This window comes from Siphateles boraxobius, unplaced genomic scaffold (assembly GCF_051911475.1).
Source record: "Siphateles boraxobius isolate OS27281-9 unplaced genomic scaffold, OSU_SipBor_1 104, whole genome shotgun sequence".
In the NCBI taxonomy this organism is placed as follows: Eukaryota; Metazoa; Chordata; class Actinopteri; order Cypriniformes; family Leuciscidae; genus Siphateles; species Siphateles boraxobius.
In genome coordinates this window covers 392,501-418,031 of record NW_027508705.1, presented here as the reverse complement: position 1 = coordinate 418,031, position 25,531 = coordinate 392,501, and the positions used below count along the sequence as shown (strand labels likewise).

Sequence of the window (25,531 nt, the reverse complement as noted above, 5' to 3'; positions counted from 1 at the left end):
TTTGGTTAATACCTGAATGTAACTATAAATTCACAACAACATATTGCACTCAGTCTTCCATATAAAAACCTATGGTGAATAGGCCTATAACTGCATTAGGTCATATACTTTTCATAACATAGTTGATCCAACTGTGTATTTTTAAATTTTCAATTCACAAAAACACATAGTCTTCTGTAGGCTGAGTGAAGAGAGTGAAGCCCAACTGAATAGCTAAAGACATTTTAATCCGTGCAGATCTAAACTGTAACGTTTATATTTAAATGAACAAAAAACAAACAAAAAAATGTCTATGTACTGGTTATTCACGTGTAAGAGTCGATTTATGTTATTTTGAAGTATATTCCCCTACTGGACGCATCAGGAACAACAGGGGCGTAAAACTGTCAGGGGCGTAAAACTGTCAGGGGCGTATATCTGCCGGCTCCAGGTCTGCAGCCTCCCCATATAGGTAAAAATTGCGATATCAGCGTTGGAGATCTGCTATGTCCTACTTATCATCAATCGTAAGTATTCCTAATTTTAATATTTATTAGCAGGGTTTTTTTCTGGAGATGGATATTACGGTGGCAGAGAAGTATAAACTTAGAAATTGTATGGGCTGAAAGTTTAATACGTGTTTGGCAAAATAAATGCTATGTTGTTAGCTGGTGGTGTTGGTGCTCATATAGCCGTTGATAAGATTCAAATTAGAATTATATTTATTTGTCTCTTTCTGGAGAAATTCGTAGAGGGTTCACAAAAGTCATGGCCTAGAGAATATAATTCATGAGTAAGTTAACTTAACGTTACATACACTCCTCTGCCTTCAACGGCTCAAGAAGGCAATCGGCTCCAGAAAAAAAACTTGGGGAATTTGAATTTGGGAGAAATATATATATTTTTTAATTGCGTTCACAACCAGGTTTTCTCTGCAGAGCCTTATGAATGGGCTTTGGAGGGTTGTAAGTTAGCTTGCGTTCACAGCTGCAGGAAATGTCTTTCGAAGAGTAACGTTAACGTTAGAGTTGCTGGGTGCTATTTTGATTTAGTGATTGTAATTGTTTTTTCTTTATACAACCTCTTTCTAGAAATCCCTCAAATGAAAAGTGACCTCGCCATTATTGCTCAAAAGGTAAGTTCCTCTGATTTTCATTGCTTTTTAAAATTGTTTCTCAATCAGAGCTGTAGAGACTTGTGATGTTGGGCTGATTGATAGTGTTACTAATTTGATGTATTTGCACTTTAATTTATTGAAGAGAATAACTATATTTTTCTTCTATGAACAAGACTGGAAGGAGTCCTGTGGAGGATCTAGATTCCCCTTTCTCGACTTTTGGAGAAGTGCAACCGGTGAGTAACCCCCTTGCATTTTTATTTATTTATTTAGTTTACTTGTTACTCAAACAGAGCTATATGGATTTTTATGATGTTTGGCTGATTACTTTGCATGTAACTTTAATTTATTGACATTATTAATGTTTTCCAAGCCCCCCCTGTAAATAAGAATCTATAGTGGCTTGCTTCGATGAATACAAATTGTTGTAGAGTTTTACTAAGTTTCTTTCTTCTCCAAGACTCCAGAGAGGAGACCGAGCCATTTAAAGAGAGTCCCATGGTGACTGAGCGCTTTCGAGAGACACCACAGGTGTGTGTAACCCTTTTATACCTCAGATTTTTCTGTACTTATTTTACTTAAGGCTCCAACTGAGCTATAGGGATTTTATGTTGGGATAGTTGGTGGTAATATGTAATTTACTTGCCCCATATGCTTACAATTGTTGAAGTTTTACAATTGTTGAGTTTAACAATGTTTTTCTTCTCTAACAAGACTGCAGCAACAGCTGAGACATCAGCGAAAACGCAGGTGAGTAACATTATTTAGTGAAGATGGGTATAAACTGTGTGCTTGTAGGAGCCAATTAGTGTTATACGAGACAATCATCCTTTCCTCCTGCCCCCCTTCGCTCCCCTCCACCCACTGTTTTCTCCTTCCCTACTCTCCATCCAACCTCCTCCTTCCCCCCACCCTGTCCTCTCCTTTAATAACGTTTAGGGCAATGATTAATTTGTTTCATATCTTTATCATTAATCTGCATTTATACATCATAACCTATTAACTATTGGGAATTTATTAACTATCAATATGAAACATAATAACCTTTCTAAAAGTTGCCAATAAATGAATATTGTGATGTGAAATTATTTTTCACATTGATGTTATAAAGGGGTGTTTTGCCAGGCAGAACCTCTGCTACTGCCATGGTGTGGAATCTGCTGCTGGGCACATGGTGTGGAATCTGCTGCTGACGTGTTTACATGACGCATTTTTTATTATGATCAGCCCTTTATCCAAAACATGTCCAATCGCAGCTGTACTGTAAGCACTTTGGGTTCCTGATGAAGCACTATATTATTATTATTATTATTATTATACTGTCTTATTATTTTTGTCTTCTCTAGATGCTACATTGAAGAAGTGGCCGGCAACCAGCCGAGGACAGATAGGCACATCTATCAATATCGAAGCTCACAGAGCTGAGAAGATCAACAAGATAAATTGGGTTTTTTTCTGTTCAGTTTTTTTGTCTTATTTTTGTTCTTGTAATATTTGATTATTCTTAAGTAAATAAATAATTAAAATGTCTACATCTTGGGCTATTATTTATTTTGCCTAGTAGCTATGGATTTTAATAATTATACTAATAGGTAATATATAGCTACATATATGTTTTAATATAGGTTTTGATATAGGATTTTAATATATGTGACATATATAAAATTGGCCATTTTCCTATATTATACGTCCATTTATGTACAGATATATACGTGCATATATGTACAGATATATACGTGCATATACGTACACATATATACGTGCATATATGTACCTATATAGGTACATATATGCATGTATATAGGTACATATATGCACGTATACATGCATTTATATAGGTACATATATGCACCTATATAGGTACATATATGCACGTATATATGTGTACATATATGCACGCATATATGTGTACATATATGCACGTATATATGTGTACATATATGCACGTATATATGTGTACATATATGCACGTATAATATAGGAAAATGGCCAATTTTATATATGTCACATATATTAAAATCCTATATCAAAACCTATATTAAAACATATATGTTTATATAGGTTCTTTCCATGTGGGATTGGAAAAAGGTAATGGCTAACTTGGATCACATGAGTCACCTCATCCTATCAATGGCAGTGACATCAGTGGCCAGTGTTCTTTTATGACAGTCAGTTATGTTCACGTTACTAAGGTCAGGTCAGGTTATACCTGCCACTGGTAACCATGTAACCCTGTGCCACCTGCCTCATGCAGAGAAGGACAACTCTGCCAAAAACCTCCGCTGCCTTGCGGCTATATCTCTTCCTGGGAAAAGGCTTCAGGAGTAAACCTTGAGGAAAAATCTGGAGCTGGAGTCCCATAGGCAGCGTGTGGTTGAACGCAATATCACTCTGGCAACTCCTGCGACGGCGCTGGTCCCAAACTGTATCGGTTCTGCCGCTCCGTTGGATCAATCAGTGCCGTGGAGAAGGGGGGACCCACTACTTGGGCAACAGCTGGTCTTCCATATTACCTTGCCCTGGCTTGCACCCTGGAGAGGACACTCCAGCTTCGCTTCACAGCGTCGAAACAACACGGGAAGCAGCAGTCTACCGGTTATAAGCTAAATGCTCGTTTGGCGTAGAGTGTGGCGCCAGGGGTTGCTTCCGACGGTGGGAGAGATCTTTGTATCTCATTGGACAGCTACCGCCCGCCTCAAGCTGGGCAGTCCTCAGCCAATAAGGTGCTGTCCCGCCACGGTCTGCCTTCCTCATTGGGTGCATGGGGATAAGGAAACCCGACAAGCAGACCGAAATTTCTGCACCAAGCAATTACAAAAGAAAAAAACAAAAAGAAGAGACCAGTCCTTAATCTGGGATGTTGGAATGTTCGCACCATGACAACTGGACTTGATGACCTCTTGAACATCAGTGACGTAAGAAAGACAGCGATCATTAACAACGAGCTACTGAGACTGAAGGTAGATATAGCTGCTCTGCAAGAAACACGCCTGGCTGAATCAGGATCTTTGAAGGAAAAGGATTACACCTTCTTCTGGCAAGGAAAGAGCGCCGAGGAACGCAGAGAGCACGGAGTAGGGTTTGCAGTGAGGAACACTTTGCTGGAGATGGTTGAACCAAGTGACAAGGGGTCAGAACGCATGCTGACTCTTCGCCTCCATACATCTGAGGGACCAGTTACACTTATCAGCGCCTATGCCCCAACCTTGACCTCCACACCTGAGGCAAAAGACGAGTTCTACACCAACCTGAATGACGCCATAAAAAACATCCACAGCAGCGAACACCTCGTCCTCCTTGGCGACTTCAACGCCAGAGTAGGTGCAGACCATAATTCTTGGCCTTCCTGCTTGGGTTCCTTTGGAGTTGGCAAGATTAACGAGAACGGGCAGCGCCTGTTGGAGCTTTGCTCTTATCATGGCCTCTGCGTGACCAACACCTATTTCCAGACGAAGCCACAACACAGAGTGTCATGGCGACACCCTCGATCCAAGCATTGGCACCAGCTCGACATGGTCATCACCAGACGTACAAGCCTTAAGTATGTGCTTCTCGCCCGCTCATTCCATAGTGCTGACTGTGACTCTGATCACTCACTGGTGTGCTGCAAAATCAAGCTGCTACCAAAGAAACTCTACCGCTCCAAACAAGTAGGGAAGCCACGCATTGACACAACTAAGATGCAACATTCAGAGAGGCTTGAGGAATTCACAAAGTCTCTTGGGGATGCTCTGTCTGCAGGCTACCCATGCAACACCGCATCCGCATCATGGAACCTCCTGTGCGAGGCAATTCAGAAATCAGCTCTTGCTACCGATGGGAGAAAGACCTTCAAGAACTGTGACTGGTTTGATGCCAAGTCTGCGGAGTTGATCCCTGTTATTGAAGCGAAGCGTGCTGCCCTGGCTGAATATAAACGCTCACCAGGTGGGAAAAACCTTCAAGCACTTAGATCAGCCAGGAGCAAAGTACAGAAGACCGCAAGAAAATGCGCAAACGAGTACTGGCAGGGGCTCAGTCACGTCATTCAGAAGGCAGCAGCAACAGGTAACATCAGGGGCATTTACGAGGGCATCAAGAAAGCTCTCGGACCAACTCAGAGCAAAACTGCATCCCTGAAAACCAGCTGCGGAAAGGTGATCACCGACAAAACCAAGCAGATGGAGAGATGGGTGGAATACTATTCAGAGCTCTACTCCAGAGAGAACATTGTTGTCAACTCAGCACTGGACGCCATCGATCCTCTGCCCACCATGGAGGAGTTAGACGCTGAACCAACACTGGCAGAACTCAGCAAGGCCATCAACAGCTTAGCCTGCGGCAAAGCCCCTGGGAATGATGGCATCACCCCAGACCTGATCAGGCACTGCAAGGCCACCCTTTTGCAGCCTCTATTTAACATCCTTTGTCAGTGTTGGAGTGAAGGCGGTGTTCCGCAAGACATGATAGACGCCAAAATCGTCACCCTTTACAAAAACAAAGGCGCTAGGAGTGACTGCAACAACTACAGAGGCATCTCCCTCTTGTGCATTGTGGGAAAACTGTATGCTAGAGTGCTGTTAATGCGACTTCAACAGCTGGCAGAACGCGTCTACCCCGAGTCCCAATGTGGCTTTCGAGCAGATCGTTCTACAGTGGACATGATCTTCTCCCTTCGCCAACTACAGGAGAAGTGTAGGGAACAGCAGAAGCCCCTTTACGTCGCCTTCATAGATCTGACCAAGGCTTTCGACCTAGTTAGCCGGGAAGGGCTCTTCAACATCCTCCTGAAGATTGGATGCCCCCCGAAGCTTCATAGCATGATCAGATCTTTTCACGACGGTATGAAGGCAACCATCCAGTACGATGGCAGCATGTCTGAACCATTTGACATCAAAAGCGGCGTGAAGCAAGGTTGTGTCCTTGCCCCAACCCTCTTCGGAATCCTCTTCTCCCTTCTCCTAAAACATGCTTTTGGGAATTCAACCGAAGGGGTGTACATGCACACAAGATCAGACGGCAAACTCTACAACATCGCAAGACTCAGAGCAAAAACCAAGGTGCGCGAGATCATCATTAGAGACATGCTCTTTGCCGATGACGCAGCAGTCAGCTCTCACACTGAACAAGATCTACAGTGTCTGATGGGCAGATTCTCCAGGGCCTGTAAAGACTTCGGTTTAACTATCAACCTGAAGAAGACGAATGTGCTGGGCCAAGATGTGGACACACCACCTATCATTACCATCGACAATTACGAACTTGAAGTGGTCCACCAGTTCACCTACCTGGGTTCCACCATCAGCGACAACTTGTCCTTAGATGTCGAAATCAGCAAACGTATCGGCAAGGCTACAACAACTCTAGGACGACTGACCACTCGCGTCTGGGAAAACCCCAAGCTGACCACCCAAACCAAGATGGCAGTGTACAAAGCCTGCATAGTCAGCACCCTCCTGTACGGGAGTGAATCCTGGACAACATATGCCAAGCAAGAGCAAAAGCTGAACAGCTACCACATGCGATGTCTTCGCCGCATCCTTGATATCAGCTGGAACGACAAAGTGCCCAACGCCCAGGTGCTCGCCCGTGCCGGCCTCCCCACCATGTACACGCTGCTCAGACAACACAGACTGCGCTGGCTTGGCCACATGCGCCGTATGGAAGATGGGCGGATCCCCAAGGACATCCTCTATGGTGAACTCGCATACAGCAAAAGAACCAAAGGTCGCCCCCAGTTGAGATACAAAGATGTCTGCAAGCGAGACATGAAAGCCTTGGACATCAATACAGATATCTGGGAGGACATTGCAGCTAACCGCAGCAGCTGGCGCTGTATGCTCAAGAAACAGCTAAATACAGGCGAGGAGAAGATCTTGAAGCTAGCAGAGGAGAGAAGAACTAGTCGGAAGACACGCACACACGGACATCAAGCCACGACCAACTACATCTGCACTTTGTGCAGCAGAGACTGTCATTCTCGCATTGGACTCACCAGCCACCGACGATGCTGTTTTAGTCGCAACACTACGAACTCTTAGGGCGCAATACCCATGGTCGACAAACGAACGAAGGAGGCCTACTATGTTCACGTTACTCAGTTTCTTGCGGATTAGATTAGCTCGTTTGTCTTGTGAATAATGTTCTATAGTGGTTGTCATAATATTAGTAAACGTACAGGACTGTATGTTAGTGGAATGTGCTTTACTGAGCGGTAAAAAGAGCGTGCATGTTTGCTGCTTATGTTCACTACAGTGCGCATAAAACCACATTTGGATTAGATTTGAATCTGTTAATTAAGAACAGCTTTATTGGGTATACATACAGTGATACTATCCTCTAGAAGTGTAACTATAATTTAGTTGTTGAAATCTGGAGACCCATAGAAAGAATACATTTTTATTCAAATCTTCATATTGTTTACTCTCATTCATTAAAAAGCGTTAGGCTATATAATAAGCCTAGGCTAAACAGCAGTAATACATCATTGCAATTCAAGACTAATTATTTTTTTGAAACTTGGAAGCCATAGAGAGAACACATCATTATTTTTTTTCATTAAACAACAACAACAACATAATACAATATAAATTATTCATTTTTTTCTTTATTCATTAAAATGCATTCAGCATCATAGTGCATGGCAGCCAGTCAGTCATTCAAGTCTTATAATTGGTAAAACCTGAAAGCCAAAGACAATAACGATATTGTTTATTTTCTTTAGACATAATACTATATCACTCAATATTACACAATTCCTATTATTAAATAACTAGGCTACTACACATTTGCTAGTGGTAAATTGTTGGTTAGGCTAATTTAGAGCATTAAAGATGAGTGTTTCAACTGACATTGGTATTGGAACAAAACTTGTGTTTATGAACTAACTGTGGAAAATATAAACGATTTATATGTATTATTGACAATAATTTATTTAGTAGACAAATAAAAGAAGTATCACATGAAAAAAATTACATGTTTTTAACTTCTAGTTTTTGCATGGAAATGTAAAAGGAACAAATTGTTCCAACTGTACACGGTGTACCCTACTTTATTTCCCTCACAGCAGGATTCCAGTTACTCTGTGATTTCATCTATATTACCCTCCCCATGAAAATGAATGTAGGAAAATCTGATTCACTATTGTCTCAAAATAACACAAAACTGTTTTATAACCTCAACAGGATTTGTCTCAGAAGGCTTTGTCATTGTACTTTGTTCAGTTTCCCACCCCTGCTGTTCAAATGTAGTATGACATGCTTGAAATAAGGCAAGGACACCCTTTTGCATAACCCCATAATAGTTTAAGATAAACTTAAAGGGACAATATGTAAGAATTTTGTATCAAAATATCCAAAAACTTCTTGCACAGTGTTATATATTTCTTTCGATTCTGTACTTCCAATATCCTAAATGTTTCCAAGAATTTGTAAATTCAGAGAAATTCACAATTTTAAAAAGTTCCCGTCCATGATCACTTGTCGCCTGTCCATGACGTAATATCCACGCTTGTATTGCCATAGTGACCATGAAGACAGACGTAGACAACTGCATGGTGCGTAACGTCCAGCGGCACGCTCACGCTCAAACGCTGTTGTTGTTTCGTTCAAACATTATGGCAGCCTGACAAGCCAGACTCACCCAAGATGTTGGGTCTGGGAACACACCATTGGCAGGGCTCAATCTGAGGGGCAGGATAAAGGGTTGTCTTTCAAATTCCCTGTGCGCGCAATAGGATAGCGCTGCAACCAACCAGAGCAATGAAGAAGGTGACGTAGTCAGAGCGACGGACTTCAGTGCCGTTCTTTGTTCTTTTCTCAAAGAAAAGCTTCACTCCAAGTCTTCCAGAGTCGTGGCCAAAGCCGATTTGAAAGACCGCTGTTCGCCAGCAGCACCAGCCATCTTCTTTGTTTTCAAGTAGCAGGGAATTCATGCGGAACCGTCACAGCTCTGCCGTCATTATGTTAAGCCCGCCCACCGACTCTAAACATGATGTGATTGGCCTGACTAGAGTTTAGTTTTTCCAGCTCGCAAGCCAACGGAGAGTTGCTAGATGACACGGGCTGCAAAATAAAATTTGATGCCGCTATAGGGTGCGTCTAGATTTCTAGGCTTACATTATGGACCATGGCAAGCAGACTTTGGGACAAAAGGAGAACTAAAACTAGGATCAGTATCAGCGTGGGTTTTCCAGATGCCGAGAGCTCCACGTCCGTCATTAACTTGACTTGACAGAGCTTCACGACTTAACAGGGATGCCGCTCTTGCATGTACTTTATTAGACAGGTCAGCAAATGTACATAAAACTAATCAATGTCATATACAGTAGCTCAACATGATGAAATGTTAGAATATGATCAGTATGTTATTTTAATGTTGATCTAGCTTACTGCTAGTCTCATATAGCAAACAAACTATCTCATAGAATAACAATATAACTTTCAACACACTCGAATGCTGTTTAGTATGATAGTGTAAAGTTATACCAAATGAAACAGCGCTGTGTTACCTCACAAGTTTAATTCGTCAAATAAACTGACCTGTGTGAGTAGTAATTCAGCACTTGCGGGTAGTTCGGTAGAATGGCATGTTATTCCCCTTTGTTATTCCACGTGTGGCACTGATATCGGTCTCTTATTAGCAATCGCGCCCTGTTTCATACCACAATCATGTTAAAAACATCAATGTATTCACTCATCTATAAACATTATTATATCCATCAGCATGACAGCAAGTCCCATCATTCCGCTTATCACTGCGTCATCAACCTACGCCTTTGTTATTGTAAGAGGTTAGCGACCCCTAGCGTGGAAAAAAAATGACATATTGTAGTTTAATGCTTTTAATAAAGATGATAAACTGAAGTGTCCAACTTTACCTGTATACATCCTTGATATGTTCTGAAAAGGATGAACTTTATTTGTGGTTATTCTGGTAGGATACCTGTGAGAATAATCATTGCCACCAGTTGCTTAATGTCCCCATGAAATCAACTTCAATTTTTTGTATTGCCAATGTAAAAAAACAAGACTGAAAAGTAAAAAGTTGGTAATTTGCATCCTAAGTTATCTATAAAAGCCTGTAGACCGATTTGTATGTGAAGGACTCGAGCTTGTTTCGCCTGGGGAAATCCAAAGATGTTTACGCTCGCTCCTGAGAGCCTGTCTTCAGGATAGTGTTGAAAGAGCTATTCTGTACTTTAATTTCAATGTGTCATGCAAAGAATAGGGATTCATTCAAACTATAGTTTCACATAGCCTTGAATCACATTCAGTCTCTTGTACGTTACATGTGAAAGAGTACGATCTCAAGCAACATGTTGCTGGCTGCAGTTCACTTAACGGCCACCGGTGTCGCTAATAACAAAGGTTTCTGAATTCTACATATAGCCTCTTTAAATGTTAATATAATTAAAGCATTCAATTCCTATCAAATATTAATGTCAAAAGAATATAGACAAATTGCTGTAAAAAATTCCATGTATATAAATAAACAAAAATTCACAGAATAAAATATTACACAATTTGAATTTGTCAGAAATATTTAATAAAAGTAATTACGTCTCTCGCATTTAGAGTTGAGAGTTCTCTCAGGCAACAGTATGCAGTTTCTCTAAATGACCATTTGCTTTGTTCCATAATGTACAATTTGTTCTGTACAAAACAAAAATGCTAAACTTTGTATAAAAAATATAAGTTAATTTAAAATTGAACTCTAATTAACAAAATAACCATGGTAATAATCAATAATTGTGGCAATAATAATATAATAGGAGCAATAATATTAATAACCATATTAATAGTCTCTAAACATAGTGCATATGAGGGAAAAGACTGGTTGTGGATGATCTTGGTGACTGAGGCGAGCAGTGCTGAAAAGATCCTCTCAACTCCGTAGGTGGGGTTGGTAGCATTACTCCAGAGCGAACACACACACGCGCACACACACACACTCACACGCGCACATGATCAGAAAGTGCATGACTGCCTAAGATAGCACCATTAGAATGAAGCTCAATCTCTCTACTACACAGTGCGCATGTCGCTCGCATGCCGACACAACCCTTGGAAGCCATGTTTAACATTCCCACATCTGATGGTGTACACCTTTGGTACACGTAAAAACTAACAGGCATCTTGAAGCAGTTTGTGACAGTATTGATTACATTCACTCATCAGTCCTGCAGTATTTACAGAAGGCCATCAGTCAGTCAGAGCTCCATCATCGTCTGCAGGGACTACAGGTGCCTCACAGGTCCATACAACAAACAAAGAGTGGAACTGAATTCAGCCATTTGAAACAATGACATTATATGGAGATTTGTTGGGTCATGACTTGAAATTCACTTTAGTCTGCATTCAACAATTTTTGATGTAGCCAAGATTAAATATATCTTCCTCTCTGAAACGTGCAACTGTCAGTGTCAGATGCATTTTTAATTGACCCTTCACTAAGCTCCGCCATCTTGGTTACTGTTACTCGCTCAGACACGCTTTACAGAATGTGCCACAGATTTCAGTAAACCACGTGATTTTAAACGTGCTCATGAAGTGTTAAAGAAGAGTGATGTTGCTATTATTCATCTGATTTTGTGTAAAAGAAATGGATAAATTACACAGTAACACGAGTAAAATCTTTGAAGAATGAACTTCACAAAGTTTATTTAGATTTGGAAAAGGGAAAGTAATCCGTTTATCTCTCTGGTGTCATTATTATAAGTGCTACAGCAACATTTTTGTAGGATTTCAATCAAATTCCTTTTAAGGACGTTTCTCTGGTTATATGGAGGATGCACTAGTTGCTAAAGCAGGATTGGTCAGTAATGTTTTTAAGGCGGGGCATAGTGAAGGGTGTCATTGAAGTCATGGAAGCGTGCAGCATTTTACCTACATGTTCCGTCATTTGTTATTTAGTTATTTGTTGTATCCATTTAAAGTGGGTGGGGTTGTAGTACCTTATATAATAAAAATAATTATTTGAGGCAAATAATTAAAATAGCTTCAGAAACAGAAATAGTTCCATTTTATATGTTAGCATAATAAAGCAACCAGACAGGTTGTGAATATTTTCTTTTTGGACAAATTTTTGGATAACCTGACCTGTCAGAAATATGCTCGCTTACCGTAAAAATCATGACAATAAATATATCTGCAGTCTGTCATCTAGGCTTCATTGTTGTTTTTTTAGTTTACAGTGATTACTTTGTACACACACTGAGTTCCTTTCTTATAGTAATGATGTAAATAGGCCATGTGTATGGAAGCTTGTTTCTGCCACTGAATAAAAAAATAAGTAACGCTATTGCGATTATTCCTCAGAATTGGACTTGATAACTTGCAATTGGGAGTTTATATCTCACAATTCTGAGAAAATAAGTCATAATTGCAGTATATAAACGGAATTGTGAGAGAAAAAAAAGTCAGAATATTGAGATGTAAACTCGCAATTATCTTTTCACAATTTTTTTATTCCGTGGCAGAAACATCATATTTTTTATTTTGACATTTCTTTCCCCCTGAGTTTGACCTATAATGTTGGTAAAGTCATAATTTAGTATTTCAGGACCATTTATCCATCCTATCCAATTCATATAATTAAAAAGAGTTGTTTTGTTGGCATTTTTAAGACCTCGGTTTCTGAACACCCGATAAGTGTGCCGTAGTTGACGTGTAAATGCTGGCAGTTGTATGAGGCATTTTTGAAGCTTAGTTGCAATACACGCTAGGAAGAAGGTTTTGAGTTTTGAAAGTAACAGTGTGTTTTTCAGGTACACTGCAAATATTTGATTCTACATATGACTCAAGAATGCTACGAGCTTCAACGGGTTAAAGCTGAACTTCATATCAGGTTGGAAGATGCTGCAGATTTCAGGGAGGAACACCGTGACTAGTGTGTGACTCCAGTAAGGTTCAGAGTGAGACTTATGCCGTCACAAAAGCTCTTTGCTTTGAAAGGACACGCTGCGGGGGATTTTTGTTTTTTTAACTCCACTCAGAATAGGCTGTATTTCTTCAAGTACTGCAAAACAATATTTGCTCTAAATATTATGTAAAACATCCATCAGACCACCGGAGCGATGGGTTCACCGTGCCTCATGTATTAGCTTCGACTAAACATTCCTTCTGTCTATCTTAAAAAATAAATCCACTCAAGTAGCTTTGCGTATGCTTTTGACCACAGCAGGATAAAAAGTACCATTTTAAACTAGACGAACCGTCTTCTAGTTTCGAGTCACCCAACCAGATCGTAACGCAGGTTCGTATTTAAGGCCTCTTCAAATGTATGACCACGAAAGAAACATAATAATAATCAGGCGAAAAATAATCACCTAAAAGAAAAGATGCAGAAGCAACGTCCTAAGGAAAAGTACTGTCAATAATGATGGCCATTCTGCAGAAGTGATCCCACACAGAACGGACTTGAGTCCAAGCCATCAACGAGGGAGCCCTGATGTCATTCGAGAGTACGCCTCCGTCACCCACTGAGGTAACATTATGTTTTGTTTATTTTTGTGAATGTATCCGTCCCGGCCTGCCCTCTGCACTTCCTCGTGTCTCTGCAGGACGTGGGACTGTCCACAGGAAGTCCAGGGTCTCTGGCAGGGGTGTAGGTGGTGCTGTGGGACAGGTGCCACAGATTTAGTTGTCCACTTTCACTGGCCCGCTGTCTGATGTCTCGCACGGTTCGTCCTCCTCAGTGGAAGCCCATGTAGAGATGTCTTCTCCTCGAACAATTCGTTCCCATTGATCCAGGTTTTCCCTGCATACACAGACAGCTCTTCACAATATTACAGAAAAACAACAACTGTTTGTCCATATTTTGAATGTGGCTGAACAACTGGCTTAATTATGGAAGCCCTTGAACAGCACCATCAAAAAAAAACAAAAAAAAACAAGTCACATTTTTTTTAGATTAAAGTCGAGATAATATTGTGTACAAATACTATCTGTAATTAATTTCTGTAGTAACATCTATAACTACACTGTTGAACCTTCCTTTACACTTTAACCCTCTCTTAACCGTAACCTAACCAGATCACCTAACCTTTTTTTATCAGTATTTGAGGGAGATCTACAACCCTTTTCTCTCTTCCACAAGGATCAGTTGGGGTCCTCTGGTTGATACATTATCCATTATATACATGTTTACTGTTATTATCTTGACAATTCATAATAGAAGACTTATTTGCAGTTTTGAGAACATACAAATTGCTGGACAAAAGTTGTTCAATGATCTTAACAGCTTTAAAACAAATGATATTTACTAAATGTGTTTATAGGAAAGGGTTCAACCATAAATTATGCCATAGAATTTTATTTTTAATTTCTTCTTATTAAAATACTATTTTAAATAGTTTTCTTACTTGTTGTGCCACATGACATTTTGGGGGTTTAAGATACCAAAACATACAATAATATTTATTATTTTAATACACCGAATAAAGTTTTATAGAAAAAAGTGATACATGTCATGAATTTATAAAATTATTTTAAAAGGAAATAATGGACTTGGACACATAAATATGCACGTCATGTCTCTGACCCATTAAGTTGATCACCCAAACTTGAAAGGTAGGACTTTAAATAAAAATGTTTTTTATTAACATCCAACAAAATAAATATGTTTTAGGAGAATAGTTGTTTCAGTTGCTTGACACATAAACATGTCCATTTTATGAAGGACTTGGTTAACGGTCACTTTCAGTTGATGTTTTGTAAAATCGAAACATTTATAATTTACTTAAATTTGATTTTCATTTATTTAAAACACTTACATCTTGTATTCTGCTATTTATTATCTGTAAAATATTAAGTGTAAATAACTAGTCAAAACTTTGGATAAATAAGATTGAATTTGTTTATTTTTAAATCATAAAATTAAATTATGCTTAAATGCTTGAAATATTTTTTTCTGAAAAATAAATAAATAAATTGTGCTTTTGTATGAATTTCACAAAACGTATTTATTTATTATTATTACAATTATTTTATTTTTACATAATTTTATAATGGATCCAACTAATCACTTATGAAACTTGTTTTTGACTATTTTCATGACTGATTCTTATAAAATATATTGATTGGTTGTTACAGCCCTGCAAAAGTCAACTGATAGGCTGTGGCTAGAGTAATTGAGGCAGACACGAACATTGGACACGAAGGAAAGAGGTGCTCATACTCAATTTGTCCAGTTGTTTTTTTAGATCTGCCCTTTTTGTTCCCTATATGTAGCACACAGGCCAATAAGAGAGGATGAAAATGGTCGGCTATTAGACTCTCCCTTTCAATTAGTGAGTTTGATGTCGTTTATTGGTCCCTCTCTGATCTCACAGTGACCAGGGCTCCGGAACGTCTGAACCTGCTGCCCACAGATTCCAGTTAAAGACCTGGTGCCGACACTGTGGCATGGCTTTTCAGATTGCGCCGTCAACTGTGTTTGCATTCCCCACAGATCGAGGTCACAGAGGTCACAGTTTAGGGCACAGGGGGAATAGTTTAGACACACAGACCCATCCTCACATCAGAACTAGCACAAAGGCCACATCATGGAAGCTGGTTAATGTGACCTGAGCAAAGCAGTGCACGTAGCATACTGAAGCTTTAAAGAGGCTATATGTGAGGATTTTAGTATTCATTTCTTTTTTTACGGCCAATCGTGAACAGATTGTAACGAAGAAAAAGAAAAGAAAGAAAAACGAGACCTTCCCTGACTTCCTACATTGTCTATGAAAGCCTGTAGACTGATTTTTATGTGAAGGCCTCTCTTCTGTTCTCTGCAGCAACAAAGTGTGCAATGTATTGTATTCTATGTATATGTAACGTTAGCTTAGAGATGGAGTCCACTAATGTCAACAAACACAGCACAACACAAACTAAAATAAAAGGTTTGCTGTTTCACAGTAACAGTGACATAAACCATATTAATCCATGATGATTTAACAAGGTCAACGGCAACGGCACAAGAAACGAATTCTTATTCAATGTTCAGGATAATGGCTAAAGAGCCACATAGTATGTGCGAGCAAGAGTAATAAGTTGCTGGCTGCAGTTCAGTTAACGGCCACCAGTGTCACTGATAACAAAGGTTTCTGAATTCAACATATAGCCCTTTAAATAAATTAATAGATTTATTATTATTATGTTGGCCTGACATCTAGAAACTAACATAGCATCAATCTAAACCACATATTAGCAACAGGCTAAGGCATGCAAGCAATGTGATAATACATAATAGGAACAGCATAGATCATTCTAGATGGTTGCCAGACTGTTGTTGGCAACTGCATAGTAACAACCTAGCAACCACCTAGAACACCCCAGCAACACCCTAGCAACCACCCAGATCACCCTAGCAACCACCCAGAATACCTCAGCAACATCATAGCAATGCCCTAGCAACCACATAGCAACACCCTTTCAAATCATCTAGATTACACTAGTAACCTCACAACGTGGTCTTAAAACTTCAAACAATCTATGAAATAACCCAACATTAGAGTTTGACTTGGTAAATGTTTTTATCTAGTTACTATTATTGTTCATTAATTAATTTTATTCTTTATTCAGTCTTTTAATTAACTTTTAAGCAGCTTAAAATTATTTAATTAAAAAACCCAATCAACTAATAATATAAAATTATAATAATCACAATAAGCAATGCTTCCACTAAGTAATAAAAAAAAATAAAACACGTGAAAACCGCAGACCTTGGCAACACTGAATATAGTTAATCAGCTTGTAGGCTGTTTATGGTTGCCAACATGGCCACTTGGCTCATTAATCTAAAATGTAACTGAAGTGCGGTCACAGGTGTGTGTGTATAGTGACTATAACAGATTTGAACAAGGCTCATCATCTGTCTTATAATAATAGCTTTATCAAACAGATTTAGATATATTAGTCTACTTAATTTTTTTAATAAAAGTGCTTTACGAAGATGGTGCATTATACCATGGTACAAGAGCATTCATGCAGTCAAACGTTGTTATGAGTGTGTGACTGACCTGCAAGACGCAAGCAGAGGACTGGAGGGGGGAAACAGCTCTGACAGGGTGGTGTAACATGGAACTGCCACTGCATTGTAAAATCCCACCTGAATACATGGGTAAAAGCAGGACTAAGGTACAAACATATAACATAACATAACAACTGACCTAATGAGCCGCCTTCCTACAGTATAGGCCACATTTTAGGCACACATCCAGTGTTAAGGCTGTTCCAAAGCATGGGATAGGAAAATAAACATTTTGCTAGGCGGCCTTTAAGGAGCTTGATAATGACAGAAAGTTCTCATTTACCTGTCCCTGGGGAACCTCATGCTTTTTATCCCTGTCCATCATAGGGATGGGCTGCATTCCAATCCTCTTCATTTCATCCCCCTGCCATTACACACAAGAAGTACAATTTCACTGAATGGCCTGCAATTTGACATACTGCTCAAAACAATACAGTGATCTGAACAATGATTTACTTTATTACATATAAATATTGTTACTACAAAAAGATTCCTGTTTGGTTAACAATGATATGGTTTACCTCAGCCCAGAACTCAGCATAGATGTCATTGGCTGTGATTCGTGTGACGGGCCAAAGTTTGGTAACAGAGCAGAGATCACAGGCAGTCATCATCAGACCAATCACACGGTCCCTGTAGTGGACCAATAATCAACCAGCAATTAATCAAAGGGATCAAATCAGGCTTTTTATGCTGATGAAAACGAGGCTACGAGGGACAGACATACAGTCTTTACAATGACATGCGCTGTATGAACGTCCTAGAAAAATCAAATTTTTCAAAACTGTTTTGTTATGTCTTTTGGAAAGATGTTTCGTGAGATGGAAGCCTGTTACCGCCACGGTAAATACTGTATATATATATATATATATATATATATATATATATATATATATATATATATATAAAAAGATTTTTTATCTCATTCAGATTTTTTTCCTCAGAATTGTGACAGAAACTCGCAATTGGGGGATATAAATGTGCAAATCTGACTTTTTTCTCGCAATTGCAAATCTATGTCTCGCAAATCTGACTTTTTTACTCGCGATTGTGACTTTTTTTCTTGCAATTGCGAGTTTATATCTCGCAACTCTGACTTTTGTCGAATAATTCTGACTTTCTTTTATAAACTCATTATTGTGAGTCCAATTCTGAAAAAAAAAAAAAATATTTATATCTCACAATTCTGACTATAATTCGCAATTGCGAGTTTATTCAGTGGTGGAAAAACCTTCCATAATATTCTGTATGTTGTTAATAAATAGCACAAACCATTGAACCTACAGTACATCCATCCCTTACAGCCTTGTTTTCATTCCTGTCAGAAATTAAATATGGCGCTACCCTGACTAAGGTCTACAAAGTGACACATTACTATAGTAATAACAGTAAACTGTGCATAATTACTAACAACTAACCTTAAACCAAACCATTACCTTGAAGTACATCTAGTTAATTATTACTCAGTACATATTTGTGTAATTAGTCTATTATATTTCCGTGAGATTCACTCAAGCATGTTAGTATTCCAATCCAAGCACAGCTTATGACACTGTTTCGGTGGCTCCCTGAATATATCTCTGATGTTGAGGTAAAATTTCCAAGAGTTCTGTGATAATGGAGCAAAAGTACAACCTCTAACCTGTGAGCACGGTTGTTCAGGTCCAGCGCTCCTGTGGCCAGCAGTTCAGACAGTTGCTTGCGGTTGCCGAAGTACAGCGCGAGGTCTGTAGCAATGATGGCCTTCCTGATGATCTCCAGCACCTGCTCATACTCACTGGAAGTCAGGTTGGAGAAAATATTGTGCCCTTCCAGCTATGAGAAAAAAAGAGATCAATAAAAAAGCAAAAGCTCCACTTATGAGGCATCTGGCTCTGCTGGAGAGTGGCAGCAAAACCAAAGAGATGGCTGACAACAGACACGGAAAGACAATGCTCTGTTTAATATGGGACATTTTAAAAAAAAAATTAGTTTAAATTATAGAGATTAAGGGTGAATTACACTTTCGATTAACAAAAGTCAACACTATAAACCTAGGGCAATTAACATTGAGCTTAATTTCCTTCATTTCCTTAATTACTGTTTACTTGTCTTTAATAATGCTTAAAATGTATAAAAGTTAAAGAGATAGTTCACCCAAAAATGAAAATTCTGTCAGTATTTACTTACCCTCATGTTGTTTCAACCCCATAAGACCTTCCTTCATCTTCGGAACACGAATTAAGATATTTTTGATGAAATCTGAGAGCTGGATCACTGGATCACATACTAGTCCATAGGCTTCTTCAGGGATTTAAACTTGCCAGCCCTGAAAAGTCATTAAAGACATAGTCCAAGTGACTACAGTGGCTCAATCATAAGTTTATCGAACGAAGAGAATACTTTTTGTGTGCAAAAGCCCCCAAAAATAACAACTTTATTTCAACTATTCATTTCCTTCTCTCTGGGCCTCGAGTCAGTTCACTAGTGTAATAGCGTAAGTTTCTGTTGTTGTACGTCACAGGCATCACCCACATGACCAGCGTCGGCCAATAGTGAGCCTACGTGTGACGTAGCTCTACGCAATCACACTACGTTAACTGACTAGAGGCCCAAAGAGAAGGAAATGAATAGTTGAAATAAAGTCGTTATTTTTGTTTGTTTTTGCGCACAAAAATTATTCTCGTTGCTTGATAAACTTAAGATTGAGCCACTGTAGTCACTTGGACTATTTTGACGATGTCTTTAATAACTTTTCGGGGCTGGCAAGTTCAATCCCTGAAGAAGCCTATGGACTAGTATAGAGGAGTGATCCAGCTCTCAGATTTCATCAAAAATATATTAATTCGTGTTCCGAAGATGAACGAAGGTCTTACGGGGTTGGAACAACATGAGGGTGAGTAATTACTGACAGAATTTTAATTTTTGGGTCAACTATCCCTTTAAGCTAGTTGTTTTTGCTGTGTATTCCAAACTCTCTGTCCTATTACTGAAAATATTGTATTCCTAAAACATGGTGATTTTGTGTTTCTGGCTGTTGACAATATTTTCTAATTTATGGAGTGATAAAAAGAGATATCCAAAATCCCCTCTGTAAAAACTATTGACTCTAATATGTCAAGAAAATGAAATAATTTCGAACCTGGCTATATCTAGTGTAAGTATGTAAAATAGTCCATATTTAATTAGATAATGCCTCATTTGCATATGTAAACATAAACCTTGTAATGCAAACAAAATATTTTCAATTCTAAATGTATTTAACCAACAGTATATTCAAATGTTTTTTTTTACCCTGTTCACCTGGGGTGTCTTGCCTAAAAGACAATAAAGTTTGTGGTTGCAGCAAGTTCTGCTCTGATATAACAGTATTTAGTAAGCCTGTAGCTTGATACAACTAGCACTGAGATCATATACAAAGCCAGTGCCCGCAAACCAATTTTATATAAGTTTAACTGACATAGTGCACAGACTCCCTTAGATTCTTCAATGTCTATGTAAGTTAAACTTATATAAAATTGGCTTGTGGGCACTGGCCTTGTATACTGTATATATGGTGAGTGTAATCGCACAACCCTCCGACCACATCGAGCATGTTTGAGACTATCGTTCTGAGCTGGCACAGTGTGTAGGAGCTTTACCTGCAGGATGGACACCGTCTGTGAAAAATGATGCTGTTCCATTGTGGATGTGGAATACAGGGCGGCCAGCGGATGGTCAAACTTCTGCAGATAACTGTTACTGTAGCCACGGTGGTCCAGGTCGTGACATAAGCAGGCTATTAGCAAGCCTTTCCTCTGTGTGAGCAAGCAAGAAAGTTATTATATGAAGCTACTAACAGCAAAGGCCCGTCAAACAAGAACAATAACTATAAAGAGATAACTTCCGGTTAGGCTATTGCTTTTATTATTTCTTTGATACAAATTTTACAATTTCTATTCAATTATTGTGGTTTGATTTCGATCTTGATTCAATATCGATTAATTTTGATAAAGATTAGGTAAAGTAGATACATGTTAATTTTTAAATTAAGAAAATCTCACCTACTGCTGTAAACATAGGCTACAGAGAGCCCTGTCAGCTGGTATTATTAAATGTTAAAAATTACTACTCAAATTAAATATAATGCATTTTTTCATTATAATAACAACTTTATAATATTTTAATGATATAAGTAAAAATAAAATAAATATGTAATAGTCCACATATTTAGCAAAATACTCATTTATACTAATGCTAAATATATTATAAAATACTAATTTTAACTAACGTGCTATGGTCATTAAATGTTTTTTTCTAGGTAAATGTAAGGTTATGTGACATTGTTCTCCAGCTGTTTTATTGACCTCTTTTTACGGTTGAAAAACACTGTTTTATCGATATGTATGAGGCATATACATTTCGTCAAGTTGTACTTTATCTTTCAACATAGGCTACCTATTATTGTTCATTTGTGTTTATTTACTAACTAGAAGTAAAGAGAGATTATCGGTTCACGTGCCGCCAGGCGCTACAGCGATCTGTCACATCACATTTACAAGCGGCAAAATGGTATTTATTATTTGAATTTCGTAATAAAATTGACAGAATCTGAGAGCTGAGAATTTGTTTCATATCAAAAGTAACCTGCTCTGTCTAGTCTGTCGGTCTCCGTGTCCTCTTTGCTTCACGATTTTTCTCTGCGTGAGAAAATGGATGTGTGGCGTGAGAGTGTGTAAAAAGTGTCTAGAGCGTGAGAAAAGTGTCAATTGCGAGAGTCTCACGCTGAATGAGTGACAGTTGGCAGCTGTGGAAGTAGAATTATTATTAAAGCTTTAAAGTTAACATGCTTGGTGTGAAGGGACCATAACTTGTGTGTTTTTTAAAATAGGGCAGCTTTATCAGTAACAAGTTACTTTCTCCATCAGGTAAGAAGGGACATCTTTAGTTAAATGCTTTTGTTTCTGACTATAAATTAGTGTGTTCTATGTTTTTCCTAGTAAATGTGCTAATAGTTAAATTAGATACTGCCACCTCGTTGTTTTTTTTCACCAGAAACTGTAATGAATAATACATTTTTTCATTAGTTACATATTTTAAAAGACATTGTCCCCTAAAGAAGTCTCATCAGCCTTTAAAACTCACATTATACTGTAAATGTCACATTGCCATGGATAGACTCAAATGAGATATCATGCCAAAGCATACAACCTACATTTTCCATAAACATCACTCACAATTGCATTTTTGTCAACAATTAGGTCTTTGTTGTTCAGCGGTTCGGCACACTGTCCCAGGCACTTGTTGGTTCATGAATATTAATTGCATCATATGACTTTCGCCCTGAGTGATATGCTGGAAGGCAGTCATGTGAGTGCTAGCCAGAGTAAGACTACTATGACTTTAATGGTTGCTGGACCCCTGCAGTTACCGTGGCTAACTTCCTGTTAGTAGCTCATAGTTTAGCATTTCAAAGTAGCTTCCCCAACACAACACTGACGTGAAATGATTCTTTTGTAAGTTACTGTAAGAACTGCTGTTATGGGAATGATACTGACCTCGAGCTCTGTGAATATCCCAGTGGTTCTCTGCAGAATGGCGTACATGCAGTGTGCCACCGTCACAGCGTGTTTCCAGTTGTGGTATGGAACTCGTCGGTAATTTTTCCGCACTGACATAGTGAAGCGACACAGTTTCTCCTGCTCAAAGCTGTAATTACACAACAAAAGTGTGACTGTACACGTTTGCCTTGTCAAAGCGGGGTGTTTCTTCACCTACACACACTTTCATGTCCAAAATATTTTTTTTTTCAGACAATGAATTTTAATATTTTTATATCAAGGTCATTTACTTTAGCTACTTTTCAAATGCCTTTTGTGTATTTATTGTATCGTTCTACTCAGATCCCAGACCTAGACTTTCAATCCTTCAACAAACAAACAAACAAACAAACAAACAAAACAAACAAACATATTGACAGAAAGATAGACAATGGATGGATGGACATTCAGACAGACAAGACAGACAGACAGACAGACAGATAGACAGATAGATAGATAGATAGATAGATAGATAGATAGATAGATAGATAGATAGATAGATAGATAGATAGATAGATAGATAGATAGATAGATAGATAGATAGATAGATAGATAGATAGATAGATTGATAGATTGATAGATTGATAGATTGATAGATAGTACACATTCTTACCTGCTTTTCCCACAAGAATTGTGAACCATGTATACAAATATTGCAGGCCACATTTCCTCAAAAGGGGCAATGTCAAAGTGAAACCTTAGACAGAAATATGACAGTTTGTTTGCAATTCAAATCTGGACGGGTGAAATATGAGCACAAATAATGCTCAATACATCTTGATTACAACTGCACTCGTATATCATGCCCACTTATCTATGCATGAAAATAACACCAAACAAATATGCACGTGTAGTTGCTGTGGATCATGACAACACTTTAATAATTTATAATGAAAAAAAAAAGTATTAAAACCATGACACATCTGTGATATAAAAACAAACAAACAAACACAGAATGAGCAACAGAGGCGATGTGTTATAGTGTAACATACAACATAGACTGCACTATTGCTTTTATTAAATGTTGGCAACAGAAATATGATCAAATTAATATAAAAAAATAATTTATTTATTGTAGTAATAATCTGAACAAGTCATTTATTGCACTCACCTAACTGTAATATATAACACAGATGCTCAGTCCAATGCTTTTTACATTGCCTATTTTACAGCTATTTGACTGATTTATTACTGAAAGCCATGATGTAGCAGTGATTTGGATGTATGAGAGTGTAAACTCACAGTTCGATCTCTTTGTATATGACAGCAGGGAGAGAGAGTTGTGTGAGGGTCTTCCACTCCTCTGATGTGCAGATGCTGTGGTACGAAAGCTTCTCCATAGTCACCCGGTAAATGCACTCTGAATGTCTTATCCGATGATACATCTACACACAGATACATACATACACACATCCCACGTGTTTACGCAGATGCAAAACATACATGCAAAACAGTCTAACCCACTGAAAATATTGTGGTTTCTTTCTATCTATCTTTCTATAATCTGCTATGGTTGTTCAGTGTTTTCAGTGTATTGGTGGTTACGCATTGCATCTGGGTAGTGGTCTCCATATTTTAGGACACACTCAGGAGCGTACAATGATAAATACAAAACGCCAGAGGAAAAAAACGACTATTTACGTTAATACTTTTGAAGAACTGCTTGCACTCTCTTAGAATAAACTGACTAATATTTGAATCTCTTGTGTACATCTGAGAGCTCAGTCGTGAGGCCAAGTCTGCACATATTCATCAAATGAATATGAAAAAAATATATTGGAAAAAGGTGACATGTTGGTGGTGTAAATATATTTATTCTGAATTCTGACCGTCTTAATTAGTGAATCATTGAGTCATTCATACAAAAGATTCGTTCAAAACGATGAATCATTAAGTAACTAAACACCGCGCTGCTGTTGCTTTCCTTTGGAATTATTTTCGTCGTGAAATAGAACAAAAACAACGCGACGTTGTTACCAGAAATACACTACCCATTATCAATCGCTGTTTACATTGAATGTAATAAAATCACAATTATTGTCCGATCGGGCAAGTAAAATGATTTTTCACTTGCCCTTTCAAAAAGTCCACTTGTCCTGGACAAGCGTTATGTCGAGTCCTGAGTTCATTCATGACTTTTTGTGTGGAGCTGTAAAACGGAACGCATCATTAGAGCGCCAAAAAACATCACAACAGGTCTAAAGACGTCTATGGTCTCACTCCAGTCTAATTAGCACATTCCCAATTATTATTGTGCAGTTTAACTTGCTTGCAACTTCAACCCCCCAACCATTTTTGAGTTGTTTGTTTTACTTTTCACATTTGTTCAAGAAGCCATTTCCCTCATATATACGCCACAATAGGAAAGAAAAGACCATCACAACTTCTTTTTCATGCCGACCTTTAAGACTGTCAATCAGATGGGAAAGTATTTTAGCGTTTGCCTTTCTATTACTAATAATAAAAAAAGTAAACTCTATAATTTTTTTTGTGCAAAATTTCATTTACCTTCTTTGTACCTACAGTTTTGTCCAATAATTTATTAAAATAGAGACAGTAAATTAAATGAAGATGGAGAATGGAAGCTCCGATGCTCAGGCACTGCCGTTCTCAGCGCTGCCAAAATAAAAGTGTTTATCACATCGACACAACGGCCAAAGAAAAATAATATCGGCCAATGCTGAAAATTAAACAATGAAATGTGTCAGCCTTGGCAATATATCGGTCGACCACAACTTTCCACATCTTTCACTCTACCTCTAATAAATCAGACAAAAAGTAAAAAAGAATCCCTGGCATAACATGTGAGGTGTCGAATTCTGTCTAAATAAAAATAATATTAACATTAAATATTAACATGCTTCAGTCATTTTAAAAACTGCTA

General features: G+C 38.4%; 1 protein-coding gene and 1 long non-coding RNA gene across 5 annotated transcripts in view; one reads left to right on the top strand and one right to left on the bottom strand.

The window, feature by feature from the left end:
• The first annotated feature begins 450 nt into the window (after window positions 1-450).
• Window positions 451-1,846, top strand: LOC143753675 (uncharacterized). 2 transcript variants are annotated; one of them, XR_013207795.1, is made up of 4 exons: window positions 451-506; window positions 1,071-1,114; window positions 1,270-1,332; window positions 1,811-1,846. It is a non-coding gene; the product is annotated as an uncharacterized LOC143753675 (long non-coding RNA). The 2 variants fall into 2 exon arrangements; XR_013207794.1 differs by lacking the exon at window positions 1,811-1,846 and adding an exon at window positions 1,557-1,627.
• Window positions 1,847-10,598: 8,752 nt separating this feature from the next.
• pde10a (phosphodiesterase 10A) overlaps window positions 10,599-25,531 on the bottom strand; it is an 88,043-nt gene continuing 73,110 nt past the window's right edge. For 2 of the 3 annotated variants that reach the window (XM_077246457.1, XM_077246447.1), the window contains exons 14-22: window positions 23,890-24,032; window positions 23,261-23,344; window positions 22,606-22,756; window positions 20,710-20,865; window positions 18,732-18,904; window positions 17,611-17,722; window positions 17,373-17,453; window positions 17,079-17,167; window positions 10,599-13,834 (exon numbers count right to left, since the gene is read on the bottom strand). In XM_077246457.1, coding sequence (XP_077102572.1) covers window positions 13,714-13,834; window positions 17,079-17,167; window positions 17,373-17,453; window positions 17,611-17,722; window positions 18,732-18,904; window positions 20,710-20,865; window positions 22,606-22,756; window positions 23,261-23,344; window positions 23,890-24,032 — 1,110 coding nt within the window. In that variant the 3' untranslated portion in view covers window positions 10,599-13,713. Of the gene's footprint in view, window positions 13,835-17,078; window positions 17,168-17,372; window positions 17,454-17,610; window positions 17,723-18,731; window positions 18,905-20,700; window positions 20,866-22,605; window positions 22,757-23,260; window positions 23,345-23,889; window positions 24,033-25,531 lie in introns of all 3 variants that reach the window. The other variant, XM_077246467.1, reaches the window with a different exon arrangement.